This window comes from Solanum lycopersicum, chromosome 5 (assembly GCF_036512215.1).
Source record: "Solanum lycopersicum chromosome 5, SLM_r2.1".
NCBI lineage: Eukaryota > Viridiplantae > Streptophyta > Magnoliopsida > Solanales > Solanaceae > Solanum > Solanum lycopersicum.
In genome coordinates this window covers 58,164,524-58,186,709 of record NC_090804.1, presented here as the reverse complement: position 1 = coordinate 58,186,709, position 22,186 = coordinate 58,164,524, and the positions used below count along the sequence as shown (strand labels likewise).

At 35.0% G+C, this 22,186-nt stretch overlaps 1 protein-coding gene across 1 annotated transcript; it reads left to right on the top strand.

Moving 5' to 3' along the window:
- The first annotated feature begins 3,059 nt into the window (after window positions 1-3,059).
- Window positions 3,060-4,385, top strand: LOC138348919 (protein WEAK CHLOROPLAST MOVEMENT UNDER BLUE LIGHT 1-like). Its single transcript, XM_069298518.1, has 3 exons — window positions 3,060-3,265; window positions 3,341-3,443; window positions 3,840-4,385. The coding sequence occupies exons 1-3, from the start codon at window positions 3,060-3,062 to the stop codon at window positions 4,383-4,385; spliced, it is 855 nt and encodes a 284-aa protein (XP_069154619.1).
- The last annotated feature ends 17,801 nt before the right edge of the window (window positions 4,386-22,186 follow it).

Sequence of the window (22,186 nt, the reverse complement as noted above, 5' to 3'; positions counted from 1 at the left end):
ATTGTAAATGCACCAAGCCGAAAATCACCATTCTCATCTGCCCAAAGGTCTTCCCTTATACCCATATCTTGTAGATCTTTTCGAGCTTCAATGTGATCCTTTGACTTTTCTCTATCATTTAACAGAGTGTGAATAATATAGTCAAAAACATTTTTTTAATATGCATAACATCTAAATTATGACGCAACAATTTAAATTCCCAATAAGGAAGATTGAAGAATATGCTTTTTTCTTCCACTGTTTAGTTGAACCTTCACCCATACTGCTTTGTCTATTTTTTTTCTTTTTCTTTTTATTTTATCATTCAACTTTTCTTGTCTTCCAAATGTAACATTAATATTTGTCACTTGTTGCAAAGTATCAGATCCAGATAACTTTTTTTTGGGGGGGGGGTGTTTCTTTCTTCTACAGTTCCATCAAAATTATTCCTCATTAATCTGAATTTATGATTTCTTGCCAAAAATCAACGATGACCAACAAAGCACCACTTTCTACTATGAGTAAGTTGACAATGTTTTATGTCAAAATTACAAGATGGACATGCAAAGCCGGTATATGTGTTCCAACCAGATAAGATACCGAGTCCCGGAAAATCACTAATTGTCCACATAAGAGCTGCCCGCATTCTAAAAATTTCATTCTTTGATGAATCAAAAGTCTGTACACCTTCACTCCACAACTCATTCAACTCCTTAATAAGTGGTTGTAAGTATACATCTATGTTATTTCCCACCATTCGTGGACCTGGAATGATCATTGATAGAATAGAATTTAGTTGTTTCATGCACAACCAAGGTGGTAGGTTATATGGAACCAAAATTACAGGCCAAATTCTATTATTAGTTCTCATCGCTCCAAAGGTTGAAACCATCACTAGCTAACCCTAATCGAACATTTCGAGATTCAAAAGCAAATTCAGGATAAGTTGTATCAAATCTCTTCCATGCCTCACCATCTCTAGGATGCCTTAAGATTCCATCTTTGTTGCCACCTTTCGTATGCCACCTCATATGTTCTGCCATCTTAGAGCACATGAACAGTCTTTGTAATCTTGGCTTTAATGGGAAGTAACGCAAAATTTTTGCAGGTCTCTTTTTTTTTCTTCTTACACTTAGCAACCACTTTATTGTTTGTATTCTTCTCATCAAGCTTCCATCTCGAAGTATGACAATGCTTGCATGTTTCCTCATTAACATCATCTCCCCAATACAACATGCAATCATTTCGACAAACATCAATCTTAACATAATCAAGACATAACTTGTTGATAGTTTTCTTAGCCTCATAAAAAGAATCAGGGATCTTTGCAAATTCAAAGGCATCCCCGAGTAGATCCAATATCATAGTCATTCCTTTGTCACTTAGACTAGACAAACACTTTATGTGATATAACTTTAACAAAAACTCTAATTTTGAGCTTAGACCCTTCATACAATTCTTCCCTTCCATCTTTGAGCAACTCAAAAAAGTCTTTGTCATATGATGTGGATATATCCTTTAATATCTCTTCTTCTGCCACTATTTGAGACGGACCTACATCAAATCTCTCTTGCCTAAAGCCATGAAATGCTTCGTTAATCAATAATTCTACAGGATTTTTTGGAGGCAATGTATCCTGAGTAAACTCTTTGCTTTTAGAATTTTGTAACGCACTTGTTTCCCCATGCATAACCCAAATGACATAATTTTGAGGAAATGACTTGCAAATAAAATGATCAAATACTACCTCTTTAGTCTGCCATTTTCCAAAATAACATTGAGGACACGGGCATTTTATTCTATCTTCTATAGCTCCATTTTTAAAAGCAAATTCCAAAAACTGATTCAAACCAACCAGATATTCCTTTGTGGTCCTTGGCATTCTAATCCAAGATTTATCCATCGAAAAAACAAAATTAGCAGACAATATCACCTATAAGATATTCATGAGAAAATAATAAGCTTAGAGTGATATTTAACAATTTTATGTCCCAGCTAATGCAGAAATGGAGTATATGCAGAAATGGTCATAATGTTTTCTTTTTGCATGCCAAAATTGTAACATAATGAACACAGGAAGTGGATGTGGATTTACAGAACAATAATCTGAGAGAAAATGTCTATTTTTTCTCTATTTAGTAATATTGTAGTAAGCGCACCTGAATTATTTACAGGCTTGTACTCCATATTCAATCACTTTGTGTATGTACTAACTTAGTCGGCAGAAACTCATTGATTTATTTTGTAAGTAAAATAATACAGATAGCTGAGATTGACAAAGATCAGCATCAATTTCAACAAATGAACTTGATACCAAGAAGTTCATCAAGCTATCATCAAAGAGTACCAACATATATCAAAAAGGGGTCAGAGTACCTCAACTTTCTTTATCCTCAAACAAACAAGATCTAGCAGCTCTCCAGTTCCAGCTCTAGTTCAAGATAAAGAAAATATTGAAAGGGAGGTCAGACCTGATAAATAAAACAAAAGAAATATTTTCTATAAGATTATGCAAAAGGAATATCTAAACAACAGTCATGATATCACAACATTTGCTTATACAGAACGACTAACTTAATGTTATGAATCTATCTATGAAAACTCAAGTTATGAACTAGCCAGATCACTAGAAATCATGTCACTCAAGTCAGTATTCATCAAAAAATGGTATTTAGGAGTCTTATCTAAATTGTATTCTTTATCAGCTTTAATGCAAAGAGCAACGTCAAACCAGATTGAACATTCAGAATGTCATGTATATTACCCAAGACTCTGAATCCTAAATGTTGGATCTGTCTTAAAATGATAAACTAGAATGAACGTAAACAGACCAAAGACTGGTTAATGAGAACATATTTTCTTGACTGGAAATGGAAGATGTTAAAGATCTGAAGCAACACGCCTCGAAGTCCTCTCCGGAGGAGGATCGATCACATAGTGCGATCCAAACCAGCCAAAATGCTGATGAAAAACCAAACTCCGAGAATCAACAACTAAACGTGGATGCTTCGTAGCATGTAGAAGAGGTTACTCAAAGATCGTCGTTGGAGAAGAGTGAGACTCATCAAACAGGAGCTACTATGGTTGATCAGGAAGACTCGTCTCAATCTGTACATAGCCCTAAGCCATCGGAGCCTCCTATCGATACAAATTGTTCCAAAGAGGAAGAACATGTTCAATCTAATAGTAGTACCAAAAGTGCTGATGATTCGTGTTCTACTTCCCACGTCCAAGAGACGAAACCTGAAAATACTACTCGTGTAGAGTCATCGGATAACATTGACAAGTCTCCCACTCTTAGAATCAAGATTCCAGGGCCTACAACTTAGTCTAAGCAGCCTGAGAACTTTGATGCAAACAGAGTTAATATCGATACAGCAGCACCAATCCAATCTGTGAAACAGGTAGTTTCAATGTTTGGAGGGATTGTTGACTGGAAGGCTCATCGACAACAAACAGTCGAGGTATTCTCTCCAACGCCTCAACTCTCTAAAATAGAGTTAATGGTCAAAAACACACCTACCGTATCTCAATTTTTCGAGTTCCAAACCTGAACTATCACCAAAACACACCTTAACTATCAATTGTTTACTTGTGCTACTTGAAATATAACCATCGTTCAAGTAGGAATAGGGAACAATAGATAGTTGACGTGTATTAGGTAAAGAGGTTGGTAATAGTTCAGATAGGAAACTCGCATGCCTGATAGTAAACTCAAAAGATGGATACTTTAGGTTTGTTTTTGACTCTTCACTCTCTAAAATAAGCACTTTTATCTTCTCGAAGCTTGGCCTTACAGGCTCTTTCATGTTATTTTCTTGACTTGAAAAGTTCATTTTTTTTCTTCTTTGATTGTGCAGAGACGGAATCTTATCGAGCAAGAACTAACAAAAGTGCAAGAGGAGATCCCATTGTATAAGAAACAATGTCAGGATGCAGAAGATGCAAAAGTGCTAGTTTTGAAAGAACTAGATAGCACTAAGAGACTCATAGAAGAGTTGAAGCTTAATCTAGAGAGAGCACAAACAGAAGAGCAACAAGCACGACAGGATTCGGAACTTTCCACGCTCTGGGTCGAAGAGATGGAGCGGGGTATTGCTGATGACTCAAGTATTGCAGCTAAAGCACAGCTTGAAGTTGCCAGAGCTAGGCTTGAAGCTGTAGTTTCAGAGCTAAAATATGTTAACTCCGAATTAGATGTTCTCCGTAAGGATTATGATTTATTGGTATCCGAAAAAGATGTTGCTGTGGAAAAAGCAGAAGAAGCTGTTTCAGAATCAAATAAAGTTGAGAAGACAGTTGAGGATTTGACAATTGAGCTCATTACTTCAAAGGATGCTTTGGAGGCTACACATGCTGCACATCTAGTCAAGAAAAGTATACTACAAAATATTTTATCCCCTTGAATGATCTATGCCACATCAAGAAAACTTCTCTTCATTCTATAACTGCATCAATATGTAACAAATCCTATCTATGCACATTAAAAAAACAAAGTCTCAAAAATTTGCAGCATTTCTACAGCCAAATAACAATTAGGATAATCTATTTGACTGCTAAACTCAATAGTTGTAGGCTTTGTCAAAAGAAAACTTCTTTGCATTGAGCAGAATATTGGCATATTGTCTGACCAGAAATACTATAGAAACCAGTTTGATCATCGCAATCTCCACACAAATAACGTTTCAAAACAACACCTAACTAGAAAACAGGAACAAAAACCATGAAGTCTACTGTAGGAACATCACTTTTGGTGGGAAAAAGGATGCTCCATTGAATCGAGGATATGGTATTGCATGATTCGGGTCTTTAGCAATAGCAGCCCAGTCACTCATAAATTTGCCACCACTATATCCATCGACAATCTTGTGAGAGAAGCAAAAGCTGACTGCTATTCCACCACAATCGAAATGAGTAAGTTGAGTCATTGCTAATCTACCATCAAAAGAATCACTACTATTTTCAAACACAATCCTTGTGGAAATACACAATTTTTACCACTCCTATCATTATCACATGAATTGATAACAGTTGAACATACGACAATCGACACGAACATTCAAGAACTCAGCTCCTCTGTCATTGCAATCAACATACGTATTGTCTTTTTAAACCCCAGCAAAGGGATAGTAATATGTCAATGCTTTTGAGAGGGATTTCTGAATAAGTTGAGATATGTTATTAGAAGGGATTGTTCACTTAAAAATGTTCACCTCCAGTGACTGGTAATACCAAAGCTATTTTAACCCTGAATAGCTAAACAAAGAGAAACTATATACACCTTATGCATAAACAAGGATTGACAGAGAAGACAAATTTTACAAAGAAACAAGCCACCTGTTGAGCAACAGGATTGAGACTAAGAATCTTGTAGACACAAAATGCCTCGAAAAGTTTGTAATTATCGCGAAAATTATAACAAAATAAACCTAATTCTACCACAAAATACATATTCAAATTTAATATTTTGAATTTTTCCTCCAAGATTAATACAACAATATTAACCTAATTTTACCTCCATGCATCTATACCAACAGCAAAAAAACAAGCTTACTTAGTAAATACAAGCAATAATTTGTACAATTTGTGAAGATTCACATGAGAAAATCCAAAAATATGAGGCCGGTTCATTATTCAAAGAGGTGATAAGTGGAAAACATTACCTTAGAACACCTATCCCATTTTGAATCTCGTGAGTAGCTGAAGTTTATAGAGCTGTGAGGAGACAGCAGAGGAGTGCGATGGAGACGACGGAGATGTACCGCTGAGACGTCGGAGAAGTGCTTAAACTTGCTTGTGACAGTGAGAGAAGTGTGACAGTGAGATATAATTTGGAAGTTTCCTAAAGTTATGTTTATTTTGTGTTTTGCAATTTAAAGTAAAAATAATTTTTTATTAAATTATCTATTTCCAAAAGTTGTGAGTATTTGTATTTCATAAATAAAAAATATATACCTTATATTATGAAATAAAAAAAATATTCTGAAATAGCAGGTGTTTAAACTCCCGGTATTTACTTAAATTTTTCTTTAGCGGTTTTAAATCCCGCTATTTATTTTTATTTTCTGTCAGCTATCAAACCCCCGTTATTTAATGTAATATGTGAGAGTTGTAGCTAACCTCCACTTAGAAACCCCCACGATTTAGGTGTTTTTTTGTAGTGCCCGCGTCATCGTCGCTCGGTTTCGGAAAATGATAGGTAGATTATTTTTTAGACAAAGTTTTGTTTTAATTATTTACTTATTTATTTATTTAATTAAAATTAAATTGCTAAAGTCATTTCAATTAATTAGTTAATTAACCGAAATGTTCTGATCCGACTCTGATCCGCACAACCCATTTTATTTAAATCCTTTCCCATTTTATTTTGAATTTTCCGTCGTTGGATATGACTGTTGTGAAATGTTTCAACAGCCATGACTGTTTGAAAGGTTACAAATTTTCATGAATGTTGGTGTGGATTCTGAAAGGTTGCAAACTTTTGAAACTAGTTCCTCTTGCCTATAAATACATGTTATTCTTCACATTTTTTTACTTACGAAAATTTCTGATTTCTTCTTCTTTCCTGCACAAAATTTTCGTGCACTTTCTGTCGTTAATTAAATCACTGACACCAGAGTTCTGGTGGTGATTGAGATCATTCTATCCTAGGAGGACATATTTCAAATCAAACCTCAGATACTATATGGGAACACTGTGCATTCTGTGGGCTTGATCTTCTTCCTATTATGTTTTTCTAGATTCTGATATGCTTTAAAGATTATAATTTTTTGTGAATTAATTTTTGATCTTCTATTCTTCACTGGTTCATTGGAAACTTTGATAACTTCGTATTTTTGCAAAGTTTCTGATAATCAGTCTTAGTGGTTTTAAACACCACTTTGAACAAATGTTATATGGATCCTAACCAATTTTATTTAATTTTCAATCAATTTCTAAAAATAGTATTTTATTTACTTTTCGTTAATGTATAAATTCTTACCGAGCTTCTTAACTTTTAAATTATAAAATAACAAACTTAATGATCATAAACTAATTATCTTAAAATATTGTTTATAAACTACACTAAAGTAATTAATAAATATTGAATATAAACCTATTCCTTTGAAATGATCTTCAAAATAGAATAAAATCTCTATAAATTAATATAGGTGGGACCATGAAATTTTATTATTTTATAGAGATATTATTTAATTTATAAATTAATATTTATTAATTTCAAAAATGATTTGAGATGTAATGAATTAGTTTTGATTATATCAAAATCATTATATCATTACAAATTTATGTAATATTTGTTAATTTCACATAAAAAAATTATATATACATAAAGCAAAACAAATAAACAGAAATCATTTTATCTTACTAATTTCACTAACCTTATGATGTTGGGGAAGAGCTCTCAAGATATTAGAAGCTATGAAGTGGGACAAATCCAGAAAAGATTAGTTTTTTTGGATGCTATAAATTTTGCAATCCCAGTTTGGACAATAAATATTCATCAAAAGACAATATATAATAAATTATTTTTCACACTATAAAATTCGTTCGGGGGATGCAATCTCAAAAAATTTGAATGAACCTACTTGTGAAAACGTCATTCAAGAACTTGAGGTCATGATTAATGATCTTCTTTACCACAATAAAATGAAAGTCAATAACCTTTTGGATTATCCGGGTGAAAGTGTTATATGTTCAGGGGTACAGAGCTGTCACGATCCAAAACGAGCCGCGAGTGGCACCCACACTTAACCTCCTATGTTGACAAACCAACCAATCTAAACCCCAACATTTCAATCATAATAAACAGAAAATAATGCGGAAGACTTAAAACTTATTAACGAAATCAATCAATAACTTCTAAAATTTATCAATTACTATCCCCAAAATCTGGAAGTCATCACCACAAGAACATTCTATCCTCAAATTACTAAATCTAAGAGTGTCTAGGAAGCTAAAATAAGAAAACAGATGGTCCATGTCCGAACTTCAAGGACATCAAGACATGAATGAGAGAGACTCCAGTCCGAGCTAGGAACAATAGTTCACCCTGAAATCTGACGTGATGAAGACTGGTTAGAGTTGCGGTTGAGTTGAAGACGACGGTACATTTGCTGCACTCCACAAATAACAAAGGGAAAACATACAAGTAGGGGTCAGTACAAAACACAAGTACTGAGTAGGTATCATCGGCCAACTCAGAATAGAGAGCAATATATATCAAATAATAACATAAAATCAACCATAACACTTAACAAGTGACAACAACAAGTACCATAACCATTGGGCACAACCCAAGCACATCTATAAGGACTCAAGCCTCCACACCATACTCATTTGGGAAACAGGTTCATTAAATCTGAGTATATTAGCATAATTCAAGATTCATTCTCTTTACTATCCTGGTGTCGGTACGTGACACCCGATCCACTACTACTATCCTGGTGTCGGAACGTGACACCCAATCCATAAATACTATCCTGGTAATGGAACGTGACACCCGATCCACTACTACTATCCTGGTGTCAGAACGTGACACCCGATCCATTAATACTATCCTGGTGTCGGAACGTGACACCCGATCCACTACTACTATCCTGGTGTCGGAACGTGACACCCGATCCATTAATACTATCCTGGTGTCGAAACGTGACACCCGATCCACTATTACTATCCTGGTGCCGGAACGTGACACCCGATCCATTAATCTCATTCTTTTAGTTCATCAAGCCTTCTTTTATACCAAGGCATCATCAAACAAAGAGGTTTTAAGGTTTAAGATTCAACAGCCTCATCAAGCTAATTCATCACAATTATATAATCACATCATGCTAGCACACAATTAAGTATATAGAAGACTTTACAATACTACCCAACACATATCATTCGCTATTAAGAGTTTACTATGAAATAGCATAAACCATAACCTACCTCCACCGAAGAACCAAAGTTATTAAAGCTACTTCTCCAATACTTTTCCTTTCTCAATGCTTTTGAACATTTCCAATCTATCAAACCTATATGCATAATTTGTAAGTTAACGAGTTTATAAACACACATACATTCTATGGCTAGCCTAAACCCAAAAACTCATTCAAATTTATAATTAAATGTTTAATCTTGATATCAATTAATTTGTCAACTCTCATATTTTCCGAGTTTCAAACCTATGGCCAAGTTTCAATTACTCCAAACACTAAAATCTTGTTCTAAAATACCTATAACGAAGAATCTCACTTTATCAAATTTGTTGCGATAACCCAAAATTCAAATAGTAAGTCCAATAACTTTAGCAATAACAAAAAGGCACCAACCAATAGAAACTAATAATCCTACTGTTATTTAATTACATATATAACCAATAGTAATTGATTATATATAATATATAGTCACCATTAGTAAGTCACTGCATATTGTACGATTACTCATTATATTTTTATATCCTTTCAAGTCCAACCAATAACAACTGAACTAAATAATTTCTATTATATATATATATAATTGAACTAAATTAGGCCTACAAGATACAATTTCATGTACATCTCTAAGGAGTTGAAGCATTGATATGATTTTACCTGGGCGTATTTTTGCTCCATGTCGCTGTCGTAAGTAGGTTTCTCGCTTGTTCTCTATTTTCTTAAATAATTAGGTATTAAAAGTGACAACTCCTTAACCACTTATTTTCCTATATAGGTCAGATTTAGTGTATTAAAAAAATTATTTCATAAATATTCGCCAACTAAATAAATTATTAAAACTAGCCCACTAATTTCTTAGTTATAATTAGAATGATCCAAAATTTCCATTTAGAATCTTTGGAAATTATTTTATGAAATAAAAAAAAACTCTAATATTTAAAACGATCAAATATATCATTACATTAGATACCAATTTACCCATCGTTCGTCCTCGAACGATCAAAAGAAGGCAATGACAAGAAAGGGTAGTTGTCTCTCTATTACTCCAATATATTAGTACTCAAAGTCTCATATCAAAAGTATCAAACCAACCAATTAGAGATCGACACCTACTCCCATATAATGCTTCAAATGGATCTATCTCACTACTCTAGTGATAATTGATGTTGTATGTAAACTCAACCAACCATAAAACTATTTTCAATAATGAACTCTTCAACTGACCAATTCTCCAACTAAACTTTGACACAACCATCAGGACAAATATTATCTAACATTACCATGATAAAATCCTGAATCAACAGTGACTACAATCAGAAGTGAACCTAAAACAACCGCCACACACTCATAACTTTCTATGAGTCCCATCAATAGAGTAGTATTAATTCAACTCTAAATTTCTAATAACCATGTAGAATTATATCTCACCTTGTTCATCATTCTTAACTCATCTATCTTAATTTAAACAATCTAACCCCACGTAAAATTCTAAATTTTTCATACTTCACTGTTTGTCATCCAAATCAAAATTCAATCTTTATAAAAGTCGATGACAAATTCCTAGTAATTCTCTACTAAACTAGTTCACACCTCACAGTCATATCAAAACTCATAGAAAATAAAAATAAAAATATACTTAGTACAACCTGCAAATTCACCCCAAGGGTTTATACAAGAGGTCTTATTCCTTTTACTAACAAATCATGACGTTTTAATTCACATTCTAAATCAAAACTCAGAAGGGAACTCTTCTTAGATCCTTTAACAATTAAAAGTAATAAACTTTATGATCCAAAACATGCATAAGTTCTTTCACATGCTTAATACCGATGCAATCAATCATTTATTACCTTACAAATTCATACCTTGACTAATACTACCATGAATGTCGACTTAAAATAAGGAACTTGAACGATGATTTCCACCATATAACCAAATTCCCTTACCTATCAACATTAGCTCATACCTTGAAAATTTTAAGAAATTCATGTATCTTAACTTATCATTGATCGCCTATTCATAGATTTTACCATATCCTTTGCTAAAAACTCGATAGCACTCATTACTTAACTCAAAATCACAAAAGAACTTATTGTCACATTCAAGTTGAATGCATGTACACTCTTTTCTCAAGTCCTATTCAATAGCTTTTAACTAAGCTGATTAACCTGTTATGCTAATACCTTACCAAAACAAAATAGATAAATTATGCATTTCTGAACCCAATTTTCAACCCCTTCGAAGATACGTTTTAGTTCTTACAATCAGAGAAAATATTCCTTCTCTCACTTATTTTCTTAAGGCTACACATCCCACAAGTTTTATCTCATTTTAATTATGATTCCAGCTCCTTTAAATTCTATTCGAGCGTTGACCCAACATCTCTTAAAACTTGTCATACACCTACATTACTCACAAAATAGTAGGAAATCACAACCTTAGAAACTCACAAGTCTTTATTACATACAAAATTTATTTAACCAACAAATCCTAATCATATAATTTCATCCCAATTACAATTTTTCACGATTTTTTCCCCATCATGCTCAGTTAACCCTTTTATCACCATGAATTGGACCTTTTCCTTCAAAATAATGCTCAATCTAAGTTCCAGTAGTAATAAACTAGTTGGTTTCTCAAATGTGAATGCAACACTAAATCTTATTATCTGACCATGTCGTACAACTTGTAACTCCTTTAGTAATTAGTATCTATACTTGACAATCAACGTACCTGTTTCCACATAACCCCAGTACTGCCAAACCGTGAAAGTCCGTTAGATACCTCACTAGAACACATCATACCTGTCCATATTATCGTACCCAAATAGCTCACATATTTCTACCCATTGAATAATTGCAAAACATTATCGAATATGTTCTCTCTCTAGACCAAACAATTTGTTTTACTTCTTAGATTAATTCAATAACAAAAATAACACACTTCCTAACTCTAACCAAGTAAGCATCGATGACTTTCTCTAATATACCCTCACTCGATGAAGTCATAGTAGTGTCTTTATTAACCTACACTCGACATGAGACTACCGCCACATTTTGCGATCGAGAAAATATATCTATTTCTAAGGACATTTTTTTTTGGTTGTTGTTGCTATTTCAACTTCAAATACTCTAGTAGTACCCATATTTGAAATAGAGTGAAGAAGTTCAGATACCAATTTGTATCACCTAGATACCAATTGGATTCAAGTAGTAGCATGAAAGAAAGAAAGAAATGAGCTTTCCTAAAGTCCTATAGCATCTCAAAGAAAAGTAAAGGCGTCCCCCTACCGTTCCTCAAAACTCTACTAGACTCGTTCTTGTGTAATGAGACCAACGAACCTAATTCTCTGATACCAAGTTTGTCACGACCCAAAACAAGCCGCGAGTGGCACCCACACTTAACCTCCAATGTGAGCGAACCAACCAATCTAAACACCAACATTTCAATCATAATAAATAGAAAATAAAGCGGAAGACTTAAAACTCATTAATGAAATCAATTAATAACTTCTAAAATTTATCAATTACTATCCCCAAAATCTGGAAGTCATCACCACAAGAACATTCTATCCTCAAATTACTACATCTAAGAGTGTCTAGGAAGCTAAAATAAGAAAACAGATGGTCCATGTCCGAACTTCAAGGACATCAAGACATGAATGAGAGAGAATCCAGTCCGAGCTAGGAACAATAGCTCACCCTGAAATCTGACGTGATGAAGACTGGCTAGAGTTGCGGTTGAGTTGAAGACGACGGTACGTTTGCTGCACTCCATAAATAACAAAGGGAAAACATACAAGTAGGGGTCAGTACAAAACACAAGTACTGAGTAGGTATCATCGGCCAACTCAGAATAGAGAGCAATATATATCAAATAATAACATAAAATCAACCATAACACTTAACAGGTGACAAGAACAAGTACCATAACCATTGGGCACAACCCAAGGACATCTATGAGGACTCAAGCCTCCACACCATACTCATTTGGGAAACAGGTTCATTAAATCTGAGTATATTAGCATAATTCAAGATTCATTCTCTTTACTATCCTGGTGTCGGTACGTGACACCCGATCCACTACTACTATCCTGGTGTCGGAACGTGACACCGATCCATAAATACTATCCTGGTGTCGGAACGTGACACCCGATCCACTACTACTATCCTGGTATCGAAACGTGACACCCGATCCATTAATACTATCCTGGTGTCGGAACGACACCCGATCCACTACTACTATCCTGGTGTCGGAACGTGACACCCGATCCATTAATACTATCCTGGTGTCGGAACGTGACACTCGATCCACTATTACTATCCTGGTACCGGAACGTGACACATGATCCATTAACCTCATTCTTTTAGTTCATCAAGCCTTCTTTTATACCAATGCATCATCATTAACAAAGAGGTTTTAAGGTTTAAGATTCAACAGCCTCATCAAGCTAATTCATCACAATTACATAATCACATCATGCAAGAACACAATTAAGTATATAGAAGACTTTACAATACTACCCAACACATATCATTCGCTATTAAGAGTTTACTATGAAATAGCATAAACCATAACCTACCTCCATCGAAGAACCAAAGTTATTCAAGCTACTTCTCCAATACTTTTCCTTTCTCAATGCTTCTGAACATTTCCAATCTATCAAACCTATATGCATAATTTGTAAGTTAACGAGTTTATAAACACACATACATTCTATGGCTAGCCTAAACCCAAAAACTCATTCAAATTTATAATTAAATGTTTAATCTTGATATCAATTAATTTGTCAACTCTCATATTTTCCGAGTTTCAAACCTATGGCCAAGTTTCAATTACTCCAAACACTAAAATCTTGTTCTAAAATACCCATAACGAAGAATCTCACTTTTCAAATTTGTTGCGATAATCCAAAATTCAAATAGTAAGTCCAACAACTTTAGCAATAACAAAAAGGCACCAACCAATAGAAACTAATAAGCCTACTGTTATTTAATTATGTATATAACCAATAGTAATTGATTATATATAATATATAGTCACCATTAGTAATTCACTGCATATTGTACGATTACTCATTATATTTTTATATCCTTTCAAGTCCAACCAATAACAACTGAACTAAATAATTTCTATTATATATATAATTGAACTAAATTAGGCCTACAAGATACAATTCCATGTACATCTCTAAGGAGTTGAAGCATTGATATGACTTTACCTGGGCGTATTTTTGCTCCATGTCGCTGCCGTAAGTAGGTTTCTCGCTTGTTCTCTATTTTCTTAAATAATTAGGTATTAAAAGTTACAAAACTCCTTAACCACTTATTTTCCTATATAGGTCAGATTTAGGGTATTAAAATAAATTATTTCATAAATATCCGCCAACTAAATAAATTATTAAAACTACCCCACTAATTTCTTAGTTATAATTAGAATGATCCAAAATTTCCATTTGGAATCTTTGGAAATTATTTGATGAAATAAAAAAAAAACTCTAATATTTAAAATGACCAAATGGGTCGTTACAAGAGCTTAGAACAAATTGTGGATACCATTGAAAAAGTAATGTTGATGATGAAATTGAAAATGATACTATACCTTTGGAACTAGTTATATGAATAAACACTTATCGCATCTAGAACTTTTTACAATTTTATGGAGTGGATCGAAAAGATAACACCAGAGCTCTTGAATGCAACAACAAAAGTTAGAGATGAGCTACAACTATATTTAAACTTTAAGAAAAAATATAACATAATAGAATCATATTTCACTAAACTGTCTTTGATATATTTGTATTAGTAAAAAATTATTAATTTATGATATTAATGGGACCGTATATTTATATATATATGGTCTTCTAGAAATTTATTAGCTTATTATCTTAATGAAAATGGTGATTTTTTTCATTGAGCCAAGTCGATATCGGAGGAAAACATTATTTTTAAAAAATTATTAATTTATTAAGTATTGTTATAAAATCAAGTTATAAGAATATAATCATAAAGAGAAGAAGACAAGAAAAGTAGATAGAAGAAGAGGAATTTTCTTCTTATTCAAGTGTATGTAATTTTCATATGTATATCATACAATAGTGAATGAACAACCCTATTTATAGGTTGAGAAATCACTCCAAAAGTCACCATATTAAGTATCATAATAAATAGATACATTCTTATCCAAAAAGGATCATGAAACCTAGTGAATATGGATAGTTGTTCATGTACTTACTTTATGGACTATCCACTCATTCAATGGATTTATAACACTCCCCCTTGGATGTCCATAGATATTGTGTCTCGTTAGAACCTTACTAGGAAAAACCCTGTGGGAATAAATTCTAGTGAAGGAATAAAAGTACACATATCTTTTGATACGCACTATTTGTTGCCTCATTAAAAACCTTGCAAGGAAAATCCAGTGGGAAAAAATCCCAGTCAAGGGAAAAAGAGTGCAACGCGTATTATACTCCCCCTGATTAAAATATCACTTAAATTCTTGTGATGTTGTCTCCAATCTTCGTACATTGTGGTTGGTGTATTCTTTTTCAAAGAAAAACCACACATAACCTGAATATGGTGTGTCATTTATCTCAACCAGACACACTTTCAACTTGCTTCATTGAGGACTTTTATTTTTGCGTAGCAACATTTGTTTTATTGATTGCAAGGATATTATTGTGGCTCCACATGAAAACAAATAGTGTGTTTGAGATCGTGCTTTATGCGGATCAGATAAATATTTTGCATCTGCATAAACAATCAATTTTATCTTGGATTCCTCAGAATAGAATAAACCCATAATTATGGTCCTTCGAAGAAATTCAATAATGTTCTCAACACCATTTCAATGTCCGTTTATCAGGGAGAAGCTGAATCTTGCTAGTAAATTTACTGCAGAACAAATATCTTGTCAAATATTGTTAGTCCGATGCACTAGTGCCCTGATTGCACTAAGATATGGAGTTTCATCACCAAGAAGCTCTTCATCCTTCTCTTGAGATCAAAATGAATTATCATTTATATCAAGTGATCTTATAATCATTGGAGTACTCAATGAATGCGATTTATCCATATAAAATTGCATCAAAACTTTTCAGTGTATATGCACTGTTAGACAAATATTTCATTTGTCAAAATATCAATCTGTAGGTCAAGACAAAATTTTGTCTTACCAAGACCTTTTCATAAAAATACATGTAAAATTAGGGTCATTCTTTTGTACCCTTTTCTTCCTTGACTATTTCAATCCATATAAGGATTCTTGAAGCTTTATTGAAAAAGTTTCTTTCAAACTCTTATATGCTTCTGTCACTCGATTGTTTCAAGGATTTTCATATAACTTTCATTGTCTAGCTAGACATGACAATTATTCATTATATGCATTCAAGTTTTTCATATGTTTCCACATCAAAACAAACCTCATTGCATCCACCATAGGAGAAAACATTCCCTATAATGTCAGAATTTTTGTGGTAAACCTTTATGTCCCAAAGCAGAAATTGTATTTGATATCTTACGGTTATACTATCGCATAATAATTTATTTGTACCCCACTGGCATTATACCTTGATTTATGGACTACCATTCCAAAATGTCACTTTTCTAAGTGAAACAAAATATTCTTGAATTGTGCATTTTACTTGGCCAACCATTAATCTGTCCACACTATATGACAGATTTGAATTTAAGATCCTCGTCACAATTTATATTATTGAGTGCTAGCTCAAATCAAAGATACCGTCGACGGTTATTTGATATCGATTCCAACAAGACATAACTTATCGAGATCTCTTCATTTTTCTTCATTTTTCTGGTACCTGAACGTTTTTTAAGATTTTATGAAGTGTTATGTCAATGTGCTCTTTTATAGCACTTGCCTCATTATCATGACCATATTGATCATTTGCTCCTTCCTTCTTCAAGGAATTTTATATTTGGAATCGATTGGTCTATTACGCTTCCGGCGTATCATAGACTCTGTCCTTCAAGGGCTTCACATTGGAGCATTTGCCGCTGAACTATATCATAGGGTCAGTGCATTCATCTTGGAACCGATTAGCAACATTATGCAACTTAATTATCCCTTGAACTTTAGGTTCACATATTTATTTAACGAGGATCTAGATAATTCATAATTAACCTAACACATAATTTTTAGTTGTCAATCATCTCTCCCCCCTAATGTTAAAAAATCTAACATTCATTCCAACCTTATTTGGAAGTTCATCTTTGTACGTGGTAGAGCAAATAAAATCATAACCGCACATTCATCATTTTAGATGAAAATTATATGGTTCCTGACCCTGAACCAATTTTAATGGGAAAACCTTGTTGGTTTGATGCATACATGTGTTGCTACATGTTAAATAAAATTATCTCATACCAAATCTTATTTGAGAGTTTTGTTCTCATAACAATGATTTAACTATAATTGGAGGCATACAAATTCTGCTAAATCAACCCGCATTATTAATATAATTTCATAGTTTGAAACTGTGCTCTCAATTTTAACAATGCGAGCAAACAACCTTTCAAAACCAATTGTAAGTTGACAACAAAAAACATGTGACCATCGCATAGATGCATCAATCATATAGTTGCAAATGATCCACATGGCAGGTGAACGGGCCCATATTCACGCTTTTATATGTTCCAAAAATTTTAGGGGATTACAATCCCAACCTCAGCTGGTACAATGATCATTTTATGAAGAGGACAAGCAACACAAGAGAATTCTTGAAGAATCTTTATTTCTTCATCATGTAAATCACCTGAATTCTCAATTACGTTTGCATTATATTTAATCGGAATGGTCAACCAATCATGCCAAATGATCTGTATTTTAGTACACTTATAATTTATTTTTGCATGTGATTTCATCAGCATGTACATGTTTGTCTGCAATAAACAAGAGGAAAAGTGGGGTAATCTTTTACATAAATATTTATAACCCTTTTCGGTTGTAGTTATTTATAGTCTCAATATTATCAAAGGATAAGGGCGGAGTGAAGGTAGTTTCCTAACTAGGTTGAGGGGAAAGATCATAGATAGATTATCTGGACTAGATCCTAGGAAGCAAGCTTTGGTTAGAGGTTTGCAAGTAGTCAAATCTGTAGTGTACAAAACAGAGTACATGGATCAAACTCTCCGGATTCACGGTTAATTTGTTTTGTAATGAAAAGTATAGGACTAAATGTTGATCAATGAAGACAAGAAAGCGACCCTGACCTCCCAACCTGAGAGCGGACTATTTTCAATTCATCCGAAACTTAAAAAGTTTATTTTGAGACTTACTACAACCCCAACATTATTCCTCTGATAATAGCACAACTCGTTAGAGCTTGCAATTAATCTTGTGTACTATCACATATTGCATGCCACCATCCCTATGGTGAACATCTCCTTCAAGGAGGAAATTATATTATTATTGTCATGGTCAAAATCATTACGAGCAAGACGTCTTTCTTGTTTTACTTTTTTTGTACCATAGTGTCACGACCCAAATCCGGGCCGCGACTGGCACCCACACTTACCCTCCTATGTGAGCGAACCAACCAATCTAAACCTTAACATTTCAATGTAATAACAACAGCAAGTAATGCGGAAGACTTAAACTCATTAATAAAAACCAATTCAATAACTATCAATATTCAACATCTATTATTCTCAAAACCTGGAAGTCATCATCACAAGAACATCTACTTTAAACTACTAACTCTAAGAGTTTCTAAAAGCTAAAAATACATAAGAAGCTAGTCCGTGCCGGAGGTTCAAGGCATCAAGACATGAAGGAGAAGATCCAGTCCAAGCTAGAAGCGTTAGCTCACCCTGAAGATCCGGTTTGACGAAGACTGGCTTGAGTTACTGTTAAGTCGAAGATGACGGCACGTTTGCTGCACTCCACAAATAACAAGAAGAAAAACATAAAAGTAGGGGTCAGTACAAAACACGGGTACTGAGTAGATATCATCGGCCAACTCAAAATAGAAAACAGTATGTATTAGGCAATATCATAAAATCAACTAATATCCTTAGCATGCAGCATTTATAGTTACCATAACCCTTGGTTACAACACCAAGCACATCAATGAGGACTCACACCTCCTCATCATACTCATTTGGGAATTTGGTTCATTAGATTGGATATATTATCATATTTCAAGATTCATTATCTTTATTCCCCTCGTGTCGGTACGTGACACTCCGCTCCTCAATATACTATCCTGGTACCGGAACGTGGCACCCGATCCATATTCTATCCTGGTGTCGGAACGTGACACCCGATCCATATATTCTATCCTGGTACCGGAACGTGGCACCCGATCCATATTCTATCCTGGTGTCGGAACGTGACACCCGATCCATATTTTCTATCCTGGTACCGGAACGTGGCACCCGATCCATATTCTATCCTGGTGTCGGAACGTGACACCCGATCCATATTTTCTATCCTGGTACCGGAACGTGGCACCCGATCCATATACTATCCTGGTGTCGGAACGTGACACTCCGATCCTCATATACTATCCTGGTACCGGAACGTGGCACCCGATCCCCTAATCTCACCACTTTCGTTCATCAAGCCTTCATTTATACCAAGGCATCATCATTAACAAGTAGATTAGGGTTTCTTTTCAAGATTTGGGATTCAATAGCTTCATCATGCTTATTTATTCACAATTACATAATCACATCATTCATGCAAGCATACAATTAAGCATATAGAAGGTTTACAGTACTACTAACACATATCATTCGCTATTAAGAGTTTACTACGAATAGCATGAAATAACCATAACCTACCTCCACCGAAGAATTGCGATCAAGTAAGTTAATCCTCAAAGCTTGGTGTTTTCCTCTTCTTCTCGATCGTTCCTCTCTTAATTCGTTTCTCTTTCCTTCTCTTTGTTCTTTCAAATTTTCTTTATTCAACCCTCTTTCTTTTACCCTAATTAATATATAATTAAAAATAAAAGATGGCAATAATACCCCACTAATTAACTTAGGGTTACCTCTTTTAACCCCCAAGAATTTGAGTTATTAATATAAACCCACGAAATCTATAATTAAGGAAAGAATAGTCAAAAAATGTCCCTTAAAACGTGTAAGGAAATCCGATTCTGCCTGGGATTTGTGCAACCTGTGACGGGCCGTCATGCCTTCGACGGTCCGTCCTGCAGGTCGTCGCAGAGTTCAGAGACCCAAATTTCCACCAAGGGTCTGTGACGGTCCGTCACACCTGTGACGGTCCGTCCTGCCATTCCGTCACAAAGTTCAGAGAGTCGTTCCCTGTACCAAATTCTCAAGAGTTGAAGTGTTTTGAAACGGTGGATCACGACGGTCCGTCGTGCCTATGACGGTCCGTCCTGCGTGTCCGTCACAGAGTTCAGAGAGTCGATTTCAGCACCCAAATTTCAGAATTTCTAAGTGTTTAGAAACGATACCCTGCGACGGTCCGTCGTGCCCATGACGTTCCGTCGTGGGGTCCGTCGCTTCTGCCAGTTTTTCCAGAATTGAAGTCTGTTGCTCAAAACGACTAAACGGGTCGTTACATTAGATACCAATTTACCCATCGTTCGTCCCCGAATGATCAAAAGAAGGAAAACAAGGGCGAAAAGGAGTACCTGAATCTGTAAACAGATGTGGGTATTTTTCTCGCATATCTGCCTCCTTCTCCCAAGTGGCTTCTTCAACCGGTCGATTCTTCCATTGCACCTTGATGGATGCAATCTCTCTTGACCTCAACTTGTGAACTTCTCTATCTAAAATAGCAACAGACTCCTCCTCATAAGACAAGTTCTCATCAAGCAAAACTGAATCCCAACGGATAATGTAATTCCCATCCCCATGGTATCTTTTCAACATCGACACATGGAATACCGGATTTACTCCGGACAGCCCTGGAGGCAAGGCTAACTCATAAGCCACCTCCCCTACTCGCTTAAGTACTTCAAATGGTCCAATGTACCTTGGACTTAGTTTACCCCTTTTTCCAAACCGCATCACCCCTTTCATGGGCGAAACTTTCAACAAGACTTGTTCACCTTCCATGAATTCTAAGTCTCTAACCTTTCGATCTGCATATTCTTTTTGTCTACTTTGCGCCGCTAGAAGCTTTTCTTGAATAGACTTCACTTTTTCCATCGAATCCCTCAAAAGGTCAGTACCCCAAGGCCTAACCTCAAATGCATCAAACCAACCAATGGGAGACTTACATCTCCTACCATACAATGCTTCGAATGGAGCCATATCAATACTTGAGTGATAGCTATTATTGTATGAAAACTCCGCTAAGGGTAGGAAGCTATCCCAATGACCACCAAACTCTATCACACACGCACAAAGCATATCCTCCAACACTTGAATCGTCCTTTCAGACTGACCATCGGTCTGAGGATGGAACGCAGTACTAAGGTCCAACCTAGTACCCAATTCCGCATGCAATGTTTTCCAAAACTTAGAAGTAAACTGCGTACCTCTATCTGATATGATGGATAGTGGAACCCCATGCAATCGCACCACTTCCGAGATGTAAAGTTTGGCTAACTTTTCTGCATTGTAAGTCACCTTGACCGGAATGAAATGAGAAGATTTAGTTAACCTATCAACAATCACCCAAATGGAGTCATACTTACCCATTGTCTTCGGAAGACCAACCACAAAGTCCATTGCAATTCTTTCACACTTCCATTCCGGAATGGGCATTCTCTGAAGTGTTCCTCCGGGCCTTTGGTGTTCATACTTTACTTGTTGACAGTTTGGACATTTGGCAATAAACTCCACATTGTCACGCTTCATTCTACTCCACCAAAAGTGTTGTTTTAGGTCATGATACATCTTGGTTGCACCCGGATGTATAGAATACCTTGAACTATGAGCCTCTGTCAGAATAGTGTTGATCAAATCATCGACGCGGGGTACACATACCCTTCCCTTGATTCTCAAAACACCTTCCTCATCGATTTGTGCTTCCTTAGCCTCTCCTCGCAATACCTTATCTTGGATTCTTCTTAGTTTCTCATCATCAAACTGTTTTCCCTTAATTTTGTCAAGAAAAGAAGATCTTGACTCCACAGAAGCCAACAATCCTCCCTTCTCATTTACTTCTAATCTCATCAAGTCATTAGCTAGAGTTTGAACCTCTCTAGCCAAAGGGCGTCTAGAAGCTTGCAAGTGAGCTAGACTTCCCATGCTTCCCGCCTTTCTACTTAAAGTATCCGCCACAACATTCGCCTTCCCCGGATGATACAAAATAGTGATGTCGTAGTCCTTCAGTAGTTCCAT

Bases quoted from the DNA above. Each gene is read 5' to 3' on its own strand.
- LOC138348919 (XM_069298518.1), top strand. From the start codon at position 3,060: ATGGTTGATCAGGAAGACTCGTCTCAATCTGTACATAGCCCTAAGCCA. The intron at 3,266-3,340 runs GTCTCCCACTCT...TGATGCAAACAG, and splicing joins TCATCGGATAACATTGACAA to AGTTAATATCGATACAGCAG. The intron at 3,444-3,839 runs GTATTCTCTCCA...TTGATTGTGCAG, and splicing joins ATCGACAACAAACAGTCGAG to AGACGGAATCTTATCGAGCA.